Here is a 17910-nt window from a genome sequence, read left to right as displayed (position 1 = left end):
AAAGGGGAAAACTGCTTGAGCTTGGATGCGAGAGTTCAGGATGCCCAAATGTGCTATGACTTTAGCATACACTTGTTTTGGATCTTGCCTATTAGCTGTTTTCCCATGGTAGGATCAAACATCTGCTTCTGCCATGTCGAGCTTCAGAATAATATTAAATGGTTTTGTCCATAGGATTAAAACTGCCCTCAAGGACGTGGTCTCCTCCTTTTGAATCCGAAGACCCTCAGAAATACAATCAAAGTGAAAATGAGGATGTCAGCGGAGAATGCTGTTCCTGTCCTAAAACAGACTCTCAAATACAAAAGGAGCTGGAAGAGTCTGCCTTCCGCAAGACGTTTGAGAACTATCTTCACAATGAGGTTTTTGTCCCCAGGTACAAATAGCCAAAATTATTGTCCAAGTGGTGTGGGGTAGGGAAATGTAATTAATTATTAAACAAAAGTACTGGGCTGGACAGGGCCATACTGCCAGTCTCTGGGCTTCCATGGGACTGTGTAGTCCAGCTGATTAGGTGCATCTGAGACCAGTGAAAGCTGAGCACCTACAAGTGATGTTATTACAGATTTGGAAGATCCTGCTGTGTTTCCTGTCTCTGAATTCTCCTCAGCTTGAGAATAAAGTGAGAATCCTCAACAAATGGCTAAAAAACCTGCAGCTCATTTAAACTTGTGCGATGCCAGAAATAGCCTTTTTTTTCTGTATTAGAATTTTGTGGTCTAGCTTTTTATCGAGTTGAAAAGAAAAGAAAAAGGGAAGTTTACCATGCCACAGCCTTGTCCTTTAGTGCGGTATTTGCGGTCTTCCTTGCACTTAGTCTGGGAAATACCTCCAATACCATGAGGAATGCAACTGCTGTGGGTGGTAAATGTCCTGTTTTGAATGGCACACACAGTGTCACATTAAGTGGTGTTGAATATCTTCACACTTCATATCCAACTTACAGAGGAATCGCTGGGAATCAGGTTAGAGTTTGTAATGATTTACCCTTGTCACTGTCATGTATTTTGTGCTCTAAATTTGTTCTCAGCTTACTGCGTTTGGCTAAACCTTTGTTTGCAGCTGCTTGACAAAAGCCAAGTTACTGCAGTGAACTCTTTTTCTTATTAAGAGTGCATTACTAGGCAGTATCTCTTCTCTGTGAGCCTGATTGATGCCTGCTGCTGTCACATGGAAGTTTGTGCAGAGTCACTCCTGTGCTATTTCCTTGTTGTTAGTGCCGATCAGAACAAGTTTCAGTGTGCAAAATGATGCCCAGGACACAGCATGCTCAAAACCAGAGGAAAAAGCAAGCCATGTTCAGAAGCCAAACTCCTCTTGATATAGGCAGACAATTCTGATGATCTGATTTTTTTTTTTCCTTTTTTTTGATTTCTTTTCTCTCTCAATCTTATTGTGCAGCCAGCTCAGGATGCTTCTCAGGCCAGTTTCTGGGGTATGTATTTTAGGAAGAAACCAATCACCAGGATGCGCCACCTTGTCAGCCTGCGAAGGAAGAAGTTCCACTTCCCCTAGATAGATTAATCATTTCAATACAGCTCCCTTTTGCTGGTATGATGAGCGAGCAGCAGAGATACTGTCCTGCTGACATGCAGCCTGCTTGTCTTTTCTGACAGGTTTCAGGCTGTGGCAAAGTAATTAGATGATTATGCCTTTTGCCAGCTCATAGGACACCCTATCTAGAGCCTGGCAGCTGAACACGAAGCGTGTTTGACTTCAGGTTCTGTTTTATATTGCTTCTGATAGTTTGTCAGCCTCTCTCAGGGCACTGTTGTGGCTTCCTCCTGGAGGGGGCGGGAAAAGAAGCCTTCTGGCAGTCCCTGGGAGGAATCTTGGAGATGAGACTAGCAGAGGGGGAAATGGCAGGGCTGGAGAAGACAGTAGAGCAGCTGAGAAGTTGCACCACCTATGTCTTGTCTCCTTGTTTTCTGTGTACCATTTTTCTCCTCCTGTCCCGTTCCCAGCTATCTGATCCCTGTGCAGTATCCTTTTGGTCCTAGGCTCTACCACAGGTCTGCCATGCTCCGCCGCAGTCCAGGTCTGATCTTACCTGACTTTCTCAGAACCCCTGTGGAAATCCCAGAGCTGTTCCTTTGCCTTGTGCACAGTTAATTAGATATTCTGAGAGTTGCAAGTCTTGTGGGTTAACTTGTTTTGGCATTGGCAAGGCAAGCGAGAAGTTCCTAAATGCTTCTTGCCGTACCCACCTTCCCAGTCGCAGCTAGTGGGTGTCTTTATGCCATGTGCTTTGTAACATCCCTTTGTAGCTAACAAAGTGGCCGTCAGAAGCTGATGCTTTGTTTCTTCTTTACTGTGTTATTCACTCTATACGGGAAAGAGTTTTTCACAGATTGGAACAAAAGGGTAATCGAACACTGGAACAGGATGCCCAGAGGTGCTGTGGAGTCTCCGTCCTTGGAGATACCCAAACCCAGTGGACCCAGCCCTGAGCAACCTGCTCTGGTTGACCCCGCTTTGAGCAGAGCGGTTGGATTAGATGATCTCCAGAGGTCACTTCCAACCTCAGCAACTCTGATTCTGTGAAAAGTATGGAAAGTGTTCAAAAGTAATAAGTCCTGAGAGGCAGAGGGGAACTAAATGGCTGCTCTTCTGAGAGCCCTCACACATGCCGATAATCTCCGGTAGTAGGAGGAAAAGGAATCTAAACCTGAGTATTTCACATGGCAGCTCACTGGAGCTACTGAAATGGCCATGAGTCATGATGAAAGTTGCACTGGAACAACTGTGGAAAGACGTCAGATGGCTGAAAATGCAGAGGGCTTAGCAAGAAAATCGTTGCAAATCTAGGATAATAAATACGTGAAGGTCTGGGTTCACAGCTTCAGAAGTTTTTCTTGCTTTCTGTTACTCAAGAAGGAAGAAGTTGTTGTTGTGTTGCATCAGTGGCCTAGTTATTGTTTTACTTGTGAAAAACAACTCTCTCAAACACGAGGAACAGCTGAATCCACACTTTGTAAACAGTGGGGTGTAGCTTTGCTTTTAAGTACAAACAAGATTCTGGTTGACCGTAAAGATCCCTTCTAAAGGAGGGAGGTGGCATGACCCAGACCTGGATCTTTGAACTCTGTCCCACTGTTGGGGGACTCTCTTCAGAACAATGCACAAGTCTAGATAACAGCAACTTAAAAACGATGTCTCTGGAGTTAATTAGTAATTGCAGGAAGAGAAAACTAAAACCTGGAATGTGCTCTGCTGAACCTGCCATTTGGCATCCCATTTTTTCCTTAGGTGGACAAACGTGCTTACGTTGCTGTATGCAAGGTGATGTTTAGTTTGAGGAAATCTTAAAATCTGCTTTCCGACTGGCTGCATTTGTAGTTTGAGGAAAAATAACATCAGAAAATGGAACTGGGGATTGCAGACAAAGACCTGATCCATGCAGGCACCTGCTGTAGTTCCAGTTGGCCAGTCATTTGCTTGGTAATCAGAGGGTGGCAGTGGAAAGTTCAGTTCAGCAGTGAAGATTTGCTTCAACAGCTTGTTACATTTTTAGAGACTGGAGATGCTTCAAGTGTGGGTTCAGTTCAGGTCACTCTTTGTACCCTTTAATAGCTGCACGCACATGCATGCACAAAAAAAGATCATCATCCTCTTAAAATACATGATCCACTTTTCAAATGGCATTAATTCCTTTTTGTGTAGCTGAATACTATTACCAATTTCCCCCAGTTGCTTAGTTCCCAACCTGGGATTCCTGTTTGTGAGTGTCTTGCAGGAAGTAAAGCGTCACTGTCTTGATATTAGAACAAGGAGTTTTGGTTTGGTAGTTGTTGGGTTTTTTTTTCTCCAAGTAAACTAAGTTTTTTGAATGGTTCTTAATTCTGTTGGACTGATTTTTGTTTGTTTATTTAACATAATCTGACTTAAAGCTGGCTTGTAGTGTTCCCTTGCAGACAGGGGGGTTGACAAGATCACACTGTCAGTTTTATTTTCACAACTGCAGAAACTGATTTCCAGACTAATGTGCAATAATTTGAGAGGCAATCTTTGGTTAACAAACAGCACAATAAATATATATAATGCGAATCTGCCCATTTTAATTGTCTGTTGGAAAGGACTTAAAAATATTTGGTCTCTCATGAAAAGGTTTAAAGTATCTAAATAGATTGAATCCTAAATCTGAATCCGAGTGGTGAATTCATTCCAGTGAGCTGTGAAACTGGTCTTATGCTTTCATATTTTTCTGAATTATGTGCTTGTGCAGGGAAGGTGTCTCAAGGACACAGGAACTTAAAGCCATGCCCATTGCAGGGGGTGAGACAGATTTGTTGTTTTTAAATTTTTTATATATATATATATATATATATATATGTATATATATATATATGTATGTATGTATGTATATATCTCCTGAATTTCTTGGTTGTTGTTGCCTTGTAAATATGAGGCTTGAATTTGAGTTTTCAGTTGTACTCTGAGCTCTTCAGTTTCTCTTTCTTTTCAGATAAATGTGCTTACATTGAAGATGATAAATAACACTTTAACATGTAATATTTGACAGGCCATCAAGAAAACGAAGAGACCTTGGCTCCATGGCAAATGCCACTGTGGTGATACCCACCATCCCGTCCTCTCCGAACGCTTCTGTAGCAGCGTCTGAGAACACAGATGAACAGAAACCTTTTGAAAAAGTTAAGTCTAAGGAGTCCTTGGTTATCTCCGGCCTGCGGCATTTTACAGGGTATCGCATTGAGCTCCATGCTTGTAACCATGATGCTCAGGAATCCCGATGCAGTGTTGCAGCTTATGTCAGTGCCAGGACCATGCCAGAAGGTAATTATCTTCCCAAGCTTTTCTTTGGGTTGATGGGATATGGTCAGAAGGGTGTTTTTCCTGTGGGAGCCAGCTGCAGTAGCAAAACGCCATGTAGAGCTGGCGCTTTCATTATTCCCGGATACAAAAGGATGATGTATAAAGTACTGGCAGTTTTGCTTTCTGTAAAAGACGTGAAATAAACACTGTTATTAATCATGACCGTGGTTCCAGCTAAGGCCGATGACATCGTTGGTCTAGTAACCCATGAACTGGTGGAAAAAAATACCGTGCATTTGAAGTGGCAGGAACCGAAGGAACCAAATGGTCTTATTGTGCTGTATGAAGTGAATTATGGACGTCTTGGGGAGACAGAGGTGAGAACTTCTGCTTGTTCCTTAACTTGGCACGTTTGGAGGAGCAGCTCTGTGCTTCGCTCCCTTCAGGGGAGGCTCTGTTAGGGGTGATCCTGGGGAGGCTGGAAGTTGGATTTGTAGAGACCCTTCTGCATTTCTCTCTCTGGGTTCTTGTGTCACTTTTGGCATCCTACCTCCTATATCACCGCTGGGATGTGGCTACGTATTTTGTCACTTTAGGATTAGCACTGAGCATGGCTCTGTACTGGTTTTGGGAGAGCAGATGCACTTCAAGACAGCGCTTGCTGCAGTAATCCATGGGAACCCAGAACTGTCCAGGCTGTGTTAGTCTGAGTGCATAAGGTGTTCTGTCCTTTCGGTTTCCTTTTGCATGAACCAATGTGATACAAAAATTTGCTAGTGAGCTTGTATCCTCTGGAAGCCTCTGTGGTGACATCGAGACCTAAAAATTTGTCTCTTCAGTGCCTCTTAGACAAATAGGAATATCTAATTTGCTAACTTTCTGCCTAGACTTGCCTAGGAGTTTTATTTCACAGAAGGACGGAAATTATAGATCTAAATTTCAGTCCCTTAAAGATACTAAGGAAGCGTTGAGCGGCAAGAGGGCAGCCCTGCTGCCTGTGCAGAATGGCAGTGCCGTGTGGGCAGGAGGGCTTGCCAGCCGAGGTCGGGTTTCAGGGCTGAGGTATAGTACAGCAAATGGCATACGTTCTGTGTAATCTGAACTACTTAAACTGTAAAATGCAAATCCAGGACAAACCACTGTATTGGAATAGACCTGAGCATGCGAAAGCAATATTTGTGTGCATTTGCCAGTCGGGGAGGTGAGGAGGAAATCCTATTAGCCATTATAGGCCTCTGGATTGTTGCAGAGGCAGCGTAATGCAGCTTCCTCTTCCCTCTGCCTGCAGGAAGCCCACTACTGCGTTTCCCGTAAGCATTTTGCCAGTGAACAGGGCTGTAAACTGCGTGGACTGCAGCCTGGCAACTACAGTGTCCGTATACGAGCTACCTCACTGGCTGGAAATGGCTCATGGACAGAACCTACCTACTTCTATGTGGCTGATTATTGTGAGTTTGGATTTTTTTATTTTTTTTTTTCTTCCCCAACATTTAATTGCTGATAGAAACCCAGATTGCTGTTGGAAGATTGCAACTGTAGAGGGTCATAAGATGTTTATCAATACATGTACTTTCAAGAAACTGAAAATACTTACAAGTGTATCGGTTTCTTTCACTTGTTGAACTGCAGTTTGAGTTCTCATTCTGAGCAGCTCTGCGTTTTGTATCTGAAGCAACCTCTAGCTTCACGTTCGTTTCTATTTATTCAAGGGGCAGATTTTATTCAGGAAAAGACTTGCATTTTGAGGCCTGTATAATACCTCTGACTCTCTCTTTCTCTCTTAGTGAATGCTCAGCCTAATATTGCTGTTATAATTGTCCCGATCATTTTTGCGATAATAATTGCTGGAATTATTGGAGCTGCTTACGTGCTTGTGAAAAAGAGGTGGGTGCAATCTTGTGTGGTTTTCACCAGAACAAATAAAACTTGTATCCAAAGGTTTTGTTTACTTGTTGGAAGTAATTCTGTGCAGTATTGTCTTTATTTTCTATTTAGATAATGATTTGAACATTAGTTTAGGAAATATTTTGTGCTTTTGGACACTAGGTCACTTTGTATTTGCTGTATGCTTTGGGAATTAGTGAGACTGTCTTAAGTCCAAAAGTGTCAAAGGCTGCAAATGCACTGAAAAGCTTCTCTATCTCTTCCAGACAAACTGAAGGACCAACTGGGCCACTCTATGCATCCTCTAACCCCGAATACCTCAGCGCCAGTGACGGTGAGAGCAATGAGTGCTGTCTGCTGTGCTGCCTCTCTCCTTTAGTCATTCAGACAGTGCTGCAGTATGGGGTTGGCTTTTTCCTTTATGGATTTTTCTAGCCATTTTTTGGAGACGTTTATATCCCCAGTATCCTGTGGCAGTGCTACAGAAGCCTGCTACAGAAATCTCTCTCAAACGATGCTCTCTCCATTCAGAAGTATCTCCCTCTGTTTAACAGTTTATGTCCCGGACGAGTGGGAGGTTCCACGAGACAAGATCACTCTCCTCCGAGAGCTGGGACAGGGCTCTTTCGGCATGGTGTATGAAGGGATTGCCAAGGACATAGTAAAGGGAGAGCCAGAGACTCGAGTAGCTGTAAAAACTGTTAATGAATCAGCCAGCCTCCGAGAGCGCATTGAATTCCTAAACGAAGCTTCTGTGATGAAAGGGTTCAGCTGCCATCATGTGGTAAGCAGCACTGTGTGCCTTTACATGGTTAGCAAGTGAAAGTCCCACCACGTAACTAATGCTTCTTTAATGCTTTCAAAGCTTGATATTCAGGTTACAAAAGTAGCCCTTCTGAAGAGACAACTGATCAAGAAGAGCTGGGATCTTTCCATGTCTTATGTTTCTATAAAACATGTGCATCTGCCTGCATCATTTCACTTTTGCTCTTTCCAAACCTCTCTCTGTGAGAGGGTTCTGTGGTGCTCTTCAGGGCAGGCTTGGCTCTGTAGTAACGCTCTGTTTTCATAGCTGGGCTCTGCCCAGTGTGTTTGGACACAACCCCAAAGGAAATTCTCGTTTGTTTTCCAGGTTCGCCTCCTCGGGGTGGTCTCCAAGGGGCAACCTACTCTAGTGGTCATGGAGTTAATGGCACATGGAGATTTGAAAAGCTACCTTCGCTCTTTGAGACCTGATGCTGAGGTAAAGAGAGGAGAGAGGGACTGTGTTGTGTAGCAGACTAACTTGATTTGGTTTCTAATACTTTTTTTTTCCCTTTTTTTTTTCCCTCTCTTGTAGAATAACCCTGGTCGTCCCCCACCAACGCTGAGAGAAATGATCCAGATGGCTGCAGAGATTGCTGATGGTATGGCCTATCTGAATGCCAAAAAATTTGTCCACAGAGATCTTGCAGCTCGTAACTGTATGGTTGCAGAAGACTTCACTGTAAAAATTGGAGGTATGTAGTGTATGGTCAGAAGATAATTCTGTGGGTCATATCTGTTGAAAAGGCGACTCTATGAAATTCAAGACCAATGCTGTAAATGCACATGATTTCCACTGGCTCCCTTTGGAAATGCAGCAAAGAGCTCTGTTTTACTTAAAGGGAATGAATATGTTTAGACTAGAAGCTGTCACTAAAAGTTGCATCTCTGGAGTCTCTATCATGGCCCTATAATAGTTCAGAAAAGGAAAAAAAAAATGCAAGGAAGAGGAAAATGTTTTGGATGCTAATCACAAGGGGACAAACGACTGAAAGGTTGGGATGCTGGAGGCTTATCGGGTATATAGCAGTAGCCTGATGTCAGAGGAAAGAAATGTTCATCTAGAGGTGCTGCACAGTGAAAGTCGTAGGAAAAGCTCGGAGGTGGGCAGCTGCCCCACTGGCGCCGCAGAGGTGGTGAAGCGGTTCAGGGAATCTGCCGGTGGAAGGTGCAGGGAGGCATCCTCCACCCAGTGCCCGCCCCTGCCGGCTGGGATGGTTTTGATCGTGCGTGTTTAGCAGCGCGCTTCCTCTCAGTAACCATCAGTTAACCAGCCGAGCTCAGCGCAGAGACATCTAATACATCCCAATTGCTTTTCTCAGACTTTGGCATGACCAGAGATATCTATGAGACAGATTATTACCGAAAAGGAGGCAAAGGACTGCTGCCGGTGCGGTGGATGGCACCTGAATCACTAAAGGATGGTGTTTTCACTGCTTATTCAGATGTGTGGTAAGTTGTGCTCTGCCTTCCAGGCTGAATTCTAGCAGGAGAGCTCACTACTTTAACACGCTTGATTTAAATTGTGTGAGTCGCTGACTTCTTCAGAATACAAACAAAACAAAGCATTGTTCTTAAAACTAAGCCTAAAAATATAGTTGTTCTTTTAAAATATGTTCTCTGAATTAAGAATGTCACTTAAAGATCTCCAGGATATTATATTCTTACCAATCTTGTCTTTTTTCTTAGGTCATTTGGTGTTGTCCTTTGGGAAATAAGCAGTTTAGCAGAGCAGCCGTACCAGGGACTCTCCAACGAACAGGTGCTAAAGTTTGTAATGGATGGAGGATACCTGGATCAGCCGGACAACTGCCCAGAGAGGCTGTAAGTAGCAAAGCAGGTGGTAATGAACAAGCTGCACTTTCGCTACAGTGTGGTCAACAGAGGTGGCCCCACATGTGGCACCTCTTAGCCCCTTCTCTGCTGGTGGAAGAACAAAGCAGAATGTAGTGAGCCACCTGCCCTAGAAATGCAACCAACACATCCTCAGAGAGCCAGGAATTAAAGCTGGAGTCCCAAGCCAGCCTATTTCCCTAGAACGGAGAAATGAAACCAGCCTGGACCTTATATCAGGAGTACAGACTCAAGAGAATGAAGTATAAAGCACAGGAAAAGCTTAAACTACAAATAAGCACTGCATCAGTTGCCCCAAGCAAAATGCTTTTGCCCTTCTGCATGCTGCTGAATGGCGGTTTACATATGTAACATGGCAGGGCCTGGCCACAGTCTGCATCCACGTGGCTGTAGAGGCTGGAAAGCAGCTTGCTAATCCAAGGTCTGCTGAGGTTTTGCGTAAATCATCTCTCTGTACTACGTTAATAGTTTGGTATTGCATTGCCTTGAGAATTACAGTGTTTAACTGCTAATTTTCAGAAATCCAATTTATGGCTAATGAGAAGGTAAAGGTAGGAGAGCGCTTGGCTGAGGCAGCAGCTGTTTATCATGTCTGCGGCCTTTTCATTTCTGTGGCAGACTCATTGCTCCACTTAAGAGACCAAGGCTAGGCTGCCTGCAAGCTGAGAGGAAAAAGGGGGCACTGTGCGGAGACACAGTGAAAAACACCTTGCAGAGGATTAGAAACCGAAGCCAGATGTTCTCCTGTGCCGGGGTTAAGGGTTACTGTCCACAGCTGCTCGTGACGCTCGCTGTCTGAGGGTTATTGCATCCCCCAATCTGCCAGCGCAGCTGCATACCCAGGTGCTCCCTAAGCTGTTTCTGTCAGAGTAATTAAAAAATCCTGTTACTAAGTGTTTAACCTGAACTAGGTCATTTTGACAGAAGGGGCCTAAGGAGCCACAAGTGAAGCAGGACGCAGAGATGAGGGGAAGGAGCCCTGGCTGGGAAGGGGAACGCTGACAGTAACTAGCTGGTTTCAGTAACCTCTTACCCCAGCCCAGTTCTAGCCAAAACAGCATGTCCAGCTCCACAGTCAAAAAATAAACATGTTTTGTGAGTATCCTTATGATAAAAGCCTGCTCTCCTGGGGACTTTTCTCTGGTGGCTAATTACAAACTCCAGTTTGAAAGTGTATTTGTACTTAGGACACTTGTAAGTTCTTTCTTCATGGTGTCTGATAACATATGACCTCTTGCTGCAGTCTTTCTCATAGGTGGGATGTTTACAGGACTTCTGTCCTCTGCACAACCTCCTGTTTTCCTTGAGGTTTTGGGAATTTAGTTATCTTTCAGGTTGAGGCAAAATTAGTCAATGAATTAAAAAATTGTGACCTGGATGTAAGCATGTGTGTGCCTGCACGCAGAGTATGTGAACTACAGCCCTGTTTCCTTTGGAAGCTGAGTTAAGAACAATTGAAGGAATTGGAAAGAATTGTTGATTTAGACAGAAATAGCGAAAAAGGAGCGTTAAGGATCTACAGGCAAAAATGGAGACTGGAGGAAGCACAAACACAACTCCAGTAGGGACAGGGGGATCGAGGACCAGAGGAGTAGCCCTGTTGTGGGTGGTCTGACACGGACACAAGTGTTGATCTGTGCCAGCCCTGCCTATGTGGAATTGTTTCTTCTGTCCCTGACGCTTGTTTGTCTTGATGCAGGCACAGCCTGATGCAGATGTGCTGGCAGTACAACCCTAAAATGCGCCCCACCTTCATCGAGATCATCGAGATGCTGAAGGAGGACTTGCACCCCAGCTTCCATGAGGTCTCGTTCTTTTACAGTGAGGAGAACAAACCTCTGGAAACGGAGGAGTACGAGATGGACTTTGAGAACATGGAGAGCATTCCCCTCGATCCCTCCTCGTACTCGCAGAGGGACAAAGTCCTGGGGCGGGACAACGGACCCTCCATGGCCCTCAAGGGGAACTATGAAGAGCACATACCTTACACTCACATGAACGGTGGCAAGAAAAATGGGCGGATTCTCTCCATGCCCAGGTCAAGTCCTTCCTAACGCTTCCTGTTTGGCCCAAGGGTTGCGTCTGCTTTTTTCCCCTTCACAAATCTCAGGACTCTTCTTATTGCTGCCACAGTGTATGACACACATCTACAAACTCTTCAGATTTTTAATCATCTTATGATTAATACTTTTTTTTTTTTGCCAAGTTGACTGGTTGTCAGTGGACTTATCTGTGAACATAAATGGAAAAGGTTTCCATGGCTGCTGTCCCTTCTGTAACCATGGTTTCAAAACAGGAAGTGACCTTTTCAGTTAAACTAAAGGAGGAGCATCCATGTTTGCCAACAAAAGAAGTGAAATTTGCTGGTATCTGAGCTACAGTGTAACGGTGCGGAACAAAACTTCTGCAGGACAAAAGCATTTTCAGTAGAATTCCAGGCTTTCAGGCATACTCTTCACTACAGCTGAAGGATTGAACACCCATCGATGAGACGCGCCATATCCTCAGATTGACCAATAGCTGCTGCTTTCATACTTTTTAAATGGGTTAAATCCCAGGGGTGCGTGCGTGTGTGTGCGCGTGTGTGTGCAGTATATATATGTGGGGTGTATATGTATATCAAAATATACACTTCTTTTTGTACATAAGTTTTGTATGTTCTCACAGAAGCTTTCCTCTTCTCAGAAGTGTGTACTTATCTTTTCCCCATTTCCCTGGAGTGACTGAATCCTAAACAGATTATTTTTGTACTAAGGACTCTTGGGAGTAGGTTTTCTCTCATTAACAAATGAGGAAAATGTGCTGGGAGCCAAAGGAGCAGAAATCTGAGATTTATGGGTACTTTCAAGACCAAACGAAGTAGGAGTCCCCTGACCTGAGATACTGAGTTTTCTGTTCTTACAGCATTGAGTATATATATTGTTTGTTGTAACATATTTAAAATGTCTTTAGTTTAAATTTAAACTTCATATAAATTATTGACTGTTTATGATCCTTTCCGGGAGGGTAGAATTTGGGGGATTGTTTGGTCTTAAAGTGGTCCAAAGATTTCAGAATGAACTAATTTTAGCTGATTACCCTTTTAGGAGCTGTGAAGCACATGTTAAGTTTATACTTGACAAGGCTTTATAATACAGTTTCATGATTTATATAATGCAGTCAGCTGGCTCCAGTTGAAGCCCTGAGATAAAGTAGTTGGGACTTAACTTGGTTGTTGGGGGCTGAAGGACACCGGGATATCCCTGTCCTGAGTCCTGCTACTTCTTTGCCCCCACTCCCCTTGCTTTGCTTTCTGTGCGTGTTGTGCCACAGAAGAAACCGGCACGGGGAAGAGCAAGGACTCTAACGAAAAGAGACACTAAGCCAATCTAAAGGGGGGAGAGCACGAGGTTCTTGGCTCTGTACATGAAGCAGAAGCTGAACGTGACTGTGGTTAGCTACCCGCTGCCTGTCTGCTGCTGCTCAGGCGTCTGGCCTAGTGCTGCCTGCAGGCCTTTGATGTTTTCCTGAGATACCTGCGCTGTGCCCTGCGCGTTTCCCAGGGCACATGCGTTAGCTACTGCTTTCAGCTCTTCAGGATGTTAACTTTTGTCTTTTGGACTGTGCTTTGTTTTGCTGCTGTTTGCATAAAAGACAGAGCTGATTAGCACAAGATGTTAGAAAATAATTGTGAAACTAAATGTGTCTCACAGTGATGAGGGGGTGTGCTGGCAGGGAGAAGTGCTAAAGCAAGAAATGAACATTATAGATGTTGCAGGCCATTGTAATACAGGAGGTGGTTTTAAAAGGGGAGAGAGACTGCTCAATTCTCCGCTTTTCCTCTTGGAGAAGTCCAGTGAAAAAGAACATGCCTACTTGTTCTCTCTGCTGGGAGAAAATGAGGTTTTTCTGACTTGGTGAGAGTGGGGATGCTGCACAAAACTGACGTGTGGCTTTTTATTCCAGCCCAGGCAATGCCGCTTCTTTCTCACTGTAACTGAATGAAACAGGGTTGGAGTTTGTAGGGAAGCACCTCTCGGATCCCGCTCCACTCAAGCCAAACCGTAGCTAAACCCATTAGGACAACATCTGTGGAGGATTATGGACTCTGTGCACCACGAGGAATTGTCAGCCCTTTGTGCTTGTTGAATCTGGTCTGTTTGAACCAAGGTGGAAGGTACAAAAAGACTTCTCACAAAGTTAGATGGAAAATAGACAGTATAGACATGGGGTAAGAACCTTCAATTTCTAAAGGCCTCGTTTACATTTCTTCTGCTTTACAAAGTAGTAACTGTTTAGCAGCTCTATGCTACACTGCAGGAAAGAAGACATATTCTCACACTTTTCTAAGGAAGAGAAGTTTTTCTTACTAGAAATTTTTTATTTATTTTAATATATAAAACACTGTAAAACAAAAACCAAACAATTTGTTTTCTTAAACACACAGAACATGTAAATTTGTATTGGTAAAAACTTGGCAGGTGGATATGGTATTTTCGTCCTGTTCTGGTGCAGTCTACCTCAATGTTTCTTAAGGATATTTTTAATACTGTGCACCTCTAAACTTGTTTAAATATTCTGGTCTGGACCTATTGTGGATCAGGGAAAATCAATATCAGCTGATACCAATACTAGGGACCATTCACTGAAGGGAAGGGGTAAGAGAACAGCTAGTCACTGTTTATCACTAATCTGAGCAGTAGTGACCAAAGGAACCTATTTACAGTTCCACATGCACAATAGCCAATTTGGATCTGATATCATCCTCTTAGTTCTGTTGTGATTAATTAAAAAAAAAAAAGTCATTTAAATGTTTGGCCTTTGCAAATTAATGATCTAAAAGGAATAGACAGCTTCCTTCTGGAGCTGTATTTGCCAATGTGGACCAGGGACTGTGACTAGCCCTTGTTGTTCCGGCTGAATTTGGGTATCTCGGTCACATGCCTTTCTCACTGTGCACAGGTAATCTGGAGCAATGCCAGTAGGGTGTGACCTTCTAAAATAAACCTTTCCCACATATCGTTGTTTTGGTAAGATTTTAAATTGCAGCGATCATAACTGTAGGAATAGAAGAGCTATTACATAAACATTGGAACCTTGTATTGGGTCAGGCTTTTAAATTTCATTGATATTGGTTGGCCCTCTGAGCTCACATGATTTGCAACACTCGGATCACTGAACAAGGGAATATGTGTTTTGCTTTGTGGACAGGCAGTCCATTCACGTGGCTCATATTGTCATCTTCACTCTGCACCAAACTGAGCAGTTGTTTATACCCAATACCGTGCATAAAGATTTCTCCGGTCACCTTTCTATATTGTGCCAAGGATAAGGAAAGACGTATGGTACTAGTGGTAAGAATATCATTTTTCCCCACAGCTAGTCCCTTTAAGAACAAAAAGTAACACTAGTGGTTGCCACTCATGGCTGTTAAAGATTGCACTTACCTAGCTATAGAATTAGGAAGAGTAAATGACAATCTTCTGTAAAGCCCAGCTCTCACTTCTGGGAAATCCTTTACTTTCAGCCCCCAGTTGACACTTTGGTCTCTATTGTCGGAAGATCTTTACCCTAGGGATGCGGAAGTCCCTCGCTTGGATCTCGCTGATACCTGTTCAGAGACAACAGGGGTTGTGTGTAAGCTGAGATTGCATTTGTTAGGTGAAACCTTCTCTGTACAAGGTGTTACTCAGAATTCATTTCCAGGAAGGTGTGTTATGCAACAGGTGGCTGTGCCTTCATCTGGGGAGCTGCTGCTCTTCAGCTGGGTGAGATCCCTATCGGGGTGAGACTACCACAGCTGTAGCGGAAGCACGAGCACACGCTATTAAGTGATAAGGAGGAGCCACATGGTAGTGCAGGAAACCAGGTGAAGCGGCTGGAGGAGGGCAGCTCTGACCAGCAGCTGGGAAGCTCACTCTTTTCTTGCACTTGCATTTGCTCTGGGGCCTGATCCTGCCCTTTGCAGAAGGGCAGCTGAGAAGTTCCCACTCGCATCACAGGGCAGAGCCTTAAATGAGTTAAGGAGGAGTCATCGCCTCCTGCGTGTGGTTCAGGGACAGCAAGGGGCACCACCAAGTAGCCAGAACTTCACTATCTCTAAAGCTAGAAAAGAAGGAAGCACAAGAAGCAGCTTTCTAAGCTCTGCTGTGTTTCCATTGAGCAAATATTTGAAGCGTGAGACTGGAGATGTTTCTGAGAAACATTTGCACATTAAATTCAATTGCCACTTCCTGAATGCCTCTTGCAGATCTGGTACTTCTCTTGCAGTACAGTGCAGCATTGCAAAGCTTGTCTGTTAGGTTAAAAACATGTCGTTCTTGGCTGCTTGTAAATACTCTGTTGTGTTGTAAAATAGAAGAGCTAATCAACATAAACTCTGTGCCAGCACAGGGTCAGAAATGTGATAGGAAATAGACCAAGCTGCAACAGCGCTATTTTACGTTGATAATAAAGCAGCTGTGTTGGTATGAAGAGGCTGCTCTTAGGTTGCTAAAGGGTACTCTTAATTTATGGGTAGTATATCTCTTTCCTCCTAAATTTGTATTATAGTAATGGGACACTTTGCTTAATTTTAGTATGTTGCATATATTGTTGGTATCTCTTTGGAAAAATCTCAAAGTTGCTTATTGTGTTATTGACCTAAATATATGATGAAGGCAAATAGGAAAAGACAGGAGCAAGTAGGGTACTGTCAGTTATCCTTGAGCTTCCCTGTTTAGGGGAGGGAGGGAGGCAATCAAGTTCCCTCTTAATGTCACTGTGATAGGAAGACGGACCCTGAGGTACTCCGGGCCCCTCACTGCTAGCAGTGATTCCTGATATCAAGACTGGAACCTTGTTTTACAAGTCAGAAAATAAACCAGTATCTTTGTGCCATAAAACCTTAGTCTAAAGGCTGTGCTAGGTGCTCCTGTGATCCATGTGAGATTGGTTCAGAGACTGTGGAGTAATAGCAGAGTGAAGGAGAAACTGCAGAAAACCCTCTGATCCTCTCGCTATGTCCTAGCCTCCCTCGAAGCTGCCTCACCTGACTTCTCGTGTGAAGACTTGCAGACCAGGTGGGCTTGGCGTGTCAGGAGCTCGATCCCCTCCGCAGAGCAGCTGATGCCCCTCAGAGTTTCCTGTGTGTGTTTTCCAGGGAAAGGAGCTGTTGAATGGATTGGAATCAAGAAATAGTAACTTCAGAAATGCATAAAATTCAAAATAAGATTAGTTAATATTTGTATGAACTTAATTAAATTTGGCCTTTTTATTACCTTCTGCTTGGCTCTGTGTTAACTCTGCTTTGGATACTGTATGTGAATGTTGGTGTAAGAGCATTAACATGCTTCGACCTGTTCTGTTTTGGCTTGCCTTGTTACAAATATCACAAGAGTGAAGCCAGTAGTTAAAATTGACTTTTGGAGGAATCGGACTATTCAAAAGCAATCATAAAGCTACCATTTTTATTAAATCTGCTGTCATTAAATGTGTATTTCTTTTTAAAATTAAATTGCTTGTCCTTTTCAAAAGTAAGCACTTATTCTTGCAGTTTCAGCAAATCAACTGCAGCACAATGCAAGCTATAAGGGGACAGGTAGAGAAATGAGTTTTTAAATATCGTATAATAAAGTTAGTATTAACTCCTACAGTGTTGTTATTTTTTTTTGCCAGCATATTTGAATCAGCAAGAAATAATGGTTATGGTAGTCATTTTGTTCCGAGTACATAGTTCCTCTCGCTTAGTCCGGAAAGCGGCTGTGGGAGCCCGGGCTGGCCCGGACGGGGGTACCTGGAATAACTCTGCCAAAGGAGCCATCAGCGGAGCTTAAATGGGGGCAGATATGCGCTCACTTAGCTGAATCCCAATGTCCCCACTATGGCTCTGGCTTTGTATTACTAAGACTCGAGTTTTTAGTACTATTGACAGAAAACACGGCTTGAGCCCGGGACAGGATTACCTGAGAAATACAAGAACCTTAGCTGGACTTGTACCCCGGCTCTTCTGTTAAACCTGAATTTGCCCAGCAGCAGCTGGTAACGCTTCAGCCATCTTAGTTTCTGCCTACTTATCCCCTAATGAAGTCCCATGAAAACTGGCTGATGCAGGGGTTGGGGGTTTTTTGTTTGTTTTTTGGGGTTTTTTTGAAATGCCACTTTTAAATTTGAAAAGTTAGAATGTTATTTAGAAAGAAAAGCTTTACCTTTTTGCTTTAGTTTGGGCAACGATCACTTTCTTCAAGTATCGAAACAGTGGTTTGTGTTTGAGGAACTGCATGGATGTGGGCACTGGACGTGGGTTTTATCGAACACAGCCAAAAGCAAATGTTCTGCTTGCACCTTAAATAAACTAAAGACAGTTTCAGTTACATGTTAAGTGATGTTCTGTGAAGTCTTCAATTTTTTTTTTGTCTTGTTTTCTGTTTAATCTTGCTGCTTCTGCCTTTTTCTCTGCATATAAAAGGTTCCAGAATACAAATAGTATTGCAGATACCTCTTGATTTGAAATAAAGGATTAAATGTGCCATGTTAAAAAAAAAAAAAAAAGAAAAGAAAAAAAAAACTTTTTCAATGTTTTCATATATGAGCCAAGCAGTGACATGTACAGAAAATATCTTTGAATATTAAGAAAAA

The 17910-nt window shown here is 43.3% G+C and overlaps 1 protein-coding gene across 1 annotated transcript in view; it reads left to right on the top strand.

The window, feature by feature from the left end:
* Positions 1-16925, top strand: part of INSR (insulin receptor) — a 57175-nt gene extending 40250 nt beyond the window's left edge. Inside the window, exons 10-21 of the mRNA XM_067312991.1 lie at positions 175-376; positions 4523-4794; positions 5008-5150; positions 6062-6221; positions 6558-6657; positions 6924-6991; positions 7212-7441; positions 7790-7900; positions 7997-8156; positions 8784-8913; positions 9151-9285; positions 11015-16925. Coding sequence (XP_067169092.1) covers positions 175-376; positions 4523-4794; positions 5008-5150; positions 6062-6221; positions 6558-6657; positions 6924-6991; positions 7212-7441; positions 7790-7900; positions 7997-8156; positions 8784-8913; positions 9151-9285; positions 11015-11369 — 2066 coding nt within the window. The 3' untranslated portion in view covers positions 11370-16925. The remainder of the gene's footprint in view (positions 1-174; positions 377-4522; positions 4795-5007; positions 5151-6061; positions 6222-6557; positions 6658-6923; positions 6992-7211; positions 7442-7789; positions 7901-7996; positions 8157-8783; positions 8914-9150; positions 9286-11014) is intronic.
* Positions 16926-17910: the final 985 nt, after the last annotated feature.

Source organism: Apteryx mantelli, chromosome 30 (genome assembly GCF_036417845.1).
Source record: "Apteryx mantelli isolate bAptMan1 chromosome 30, bAptMan1.hap1, whole genome shotgun sequence".
In the NCBI taxonomy this organism is placed as follows: Eukaryota; Metazoa; Chordata; class Aves; order Apterygiformes; family Apterygidae; genus Apteryx; species Apteryx mantelli.
The sequence above is the reverse complement of the archived record's forward strand: the minus strand, read 5'-3'. Positions and strand labels throughout refer to the sequence as shown.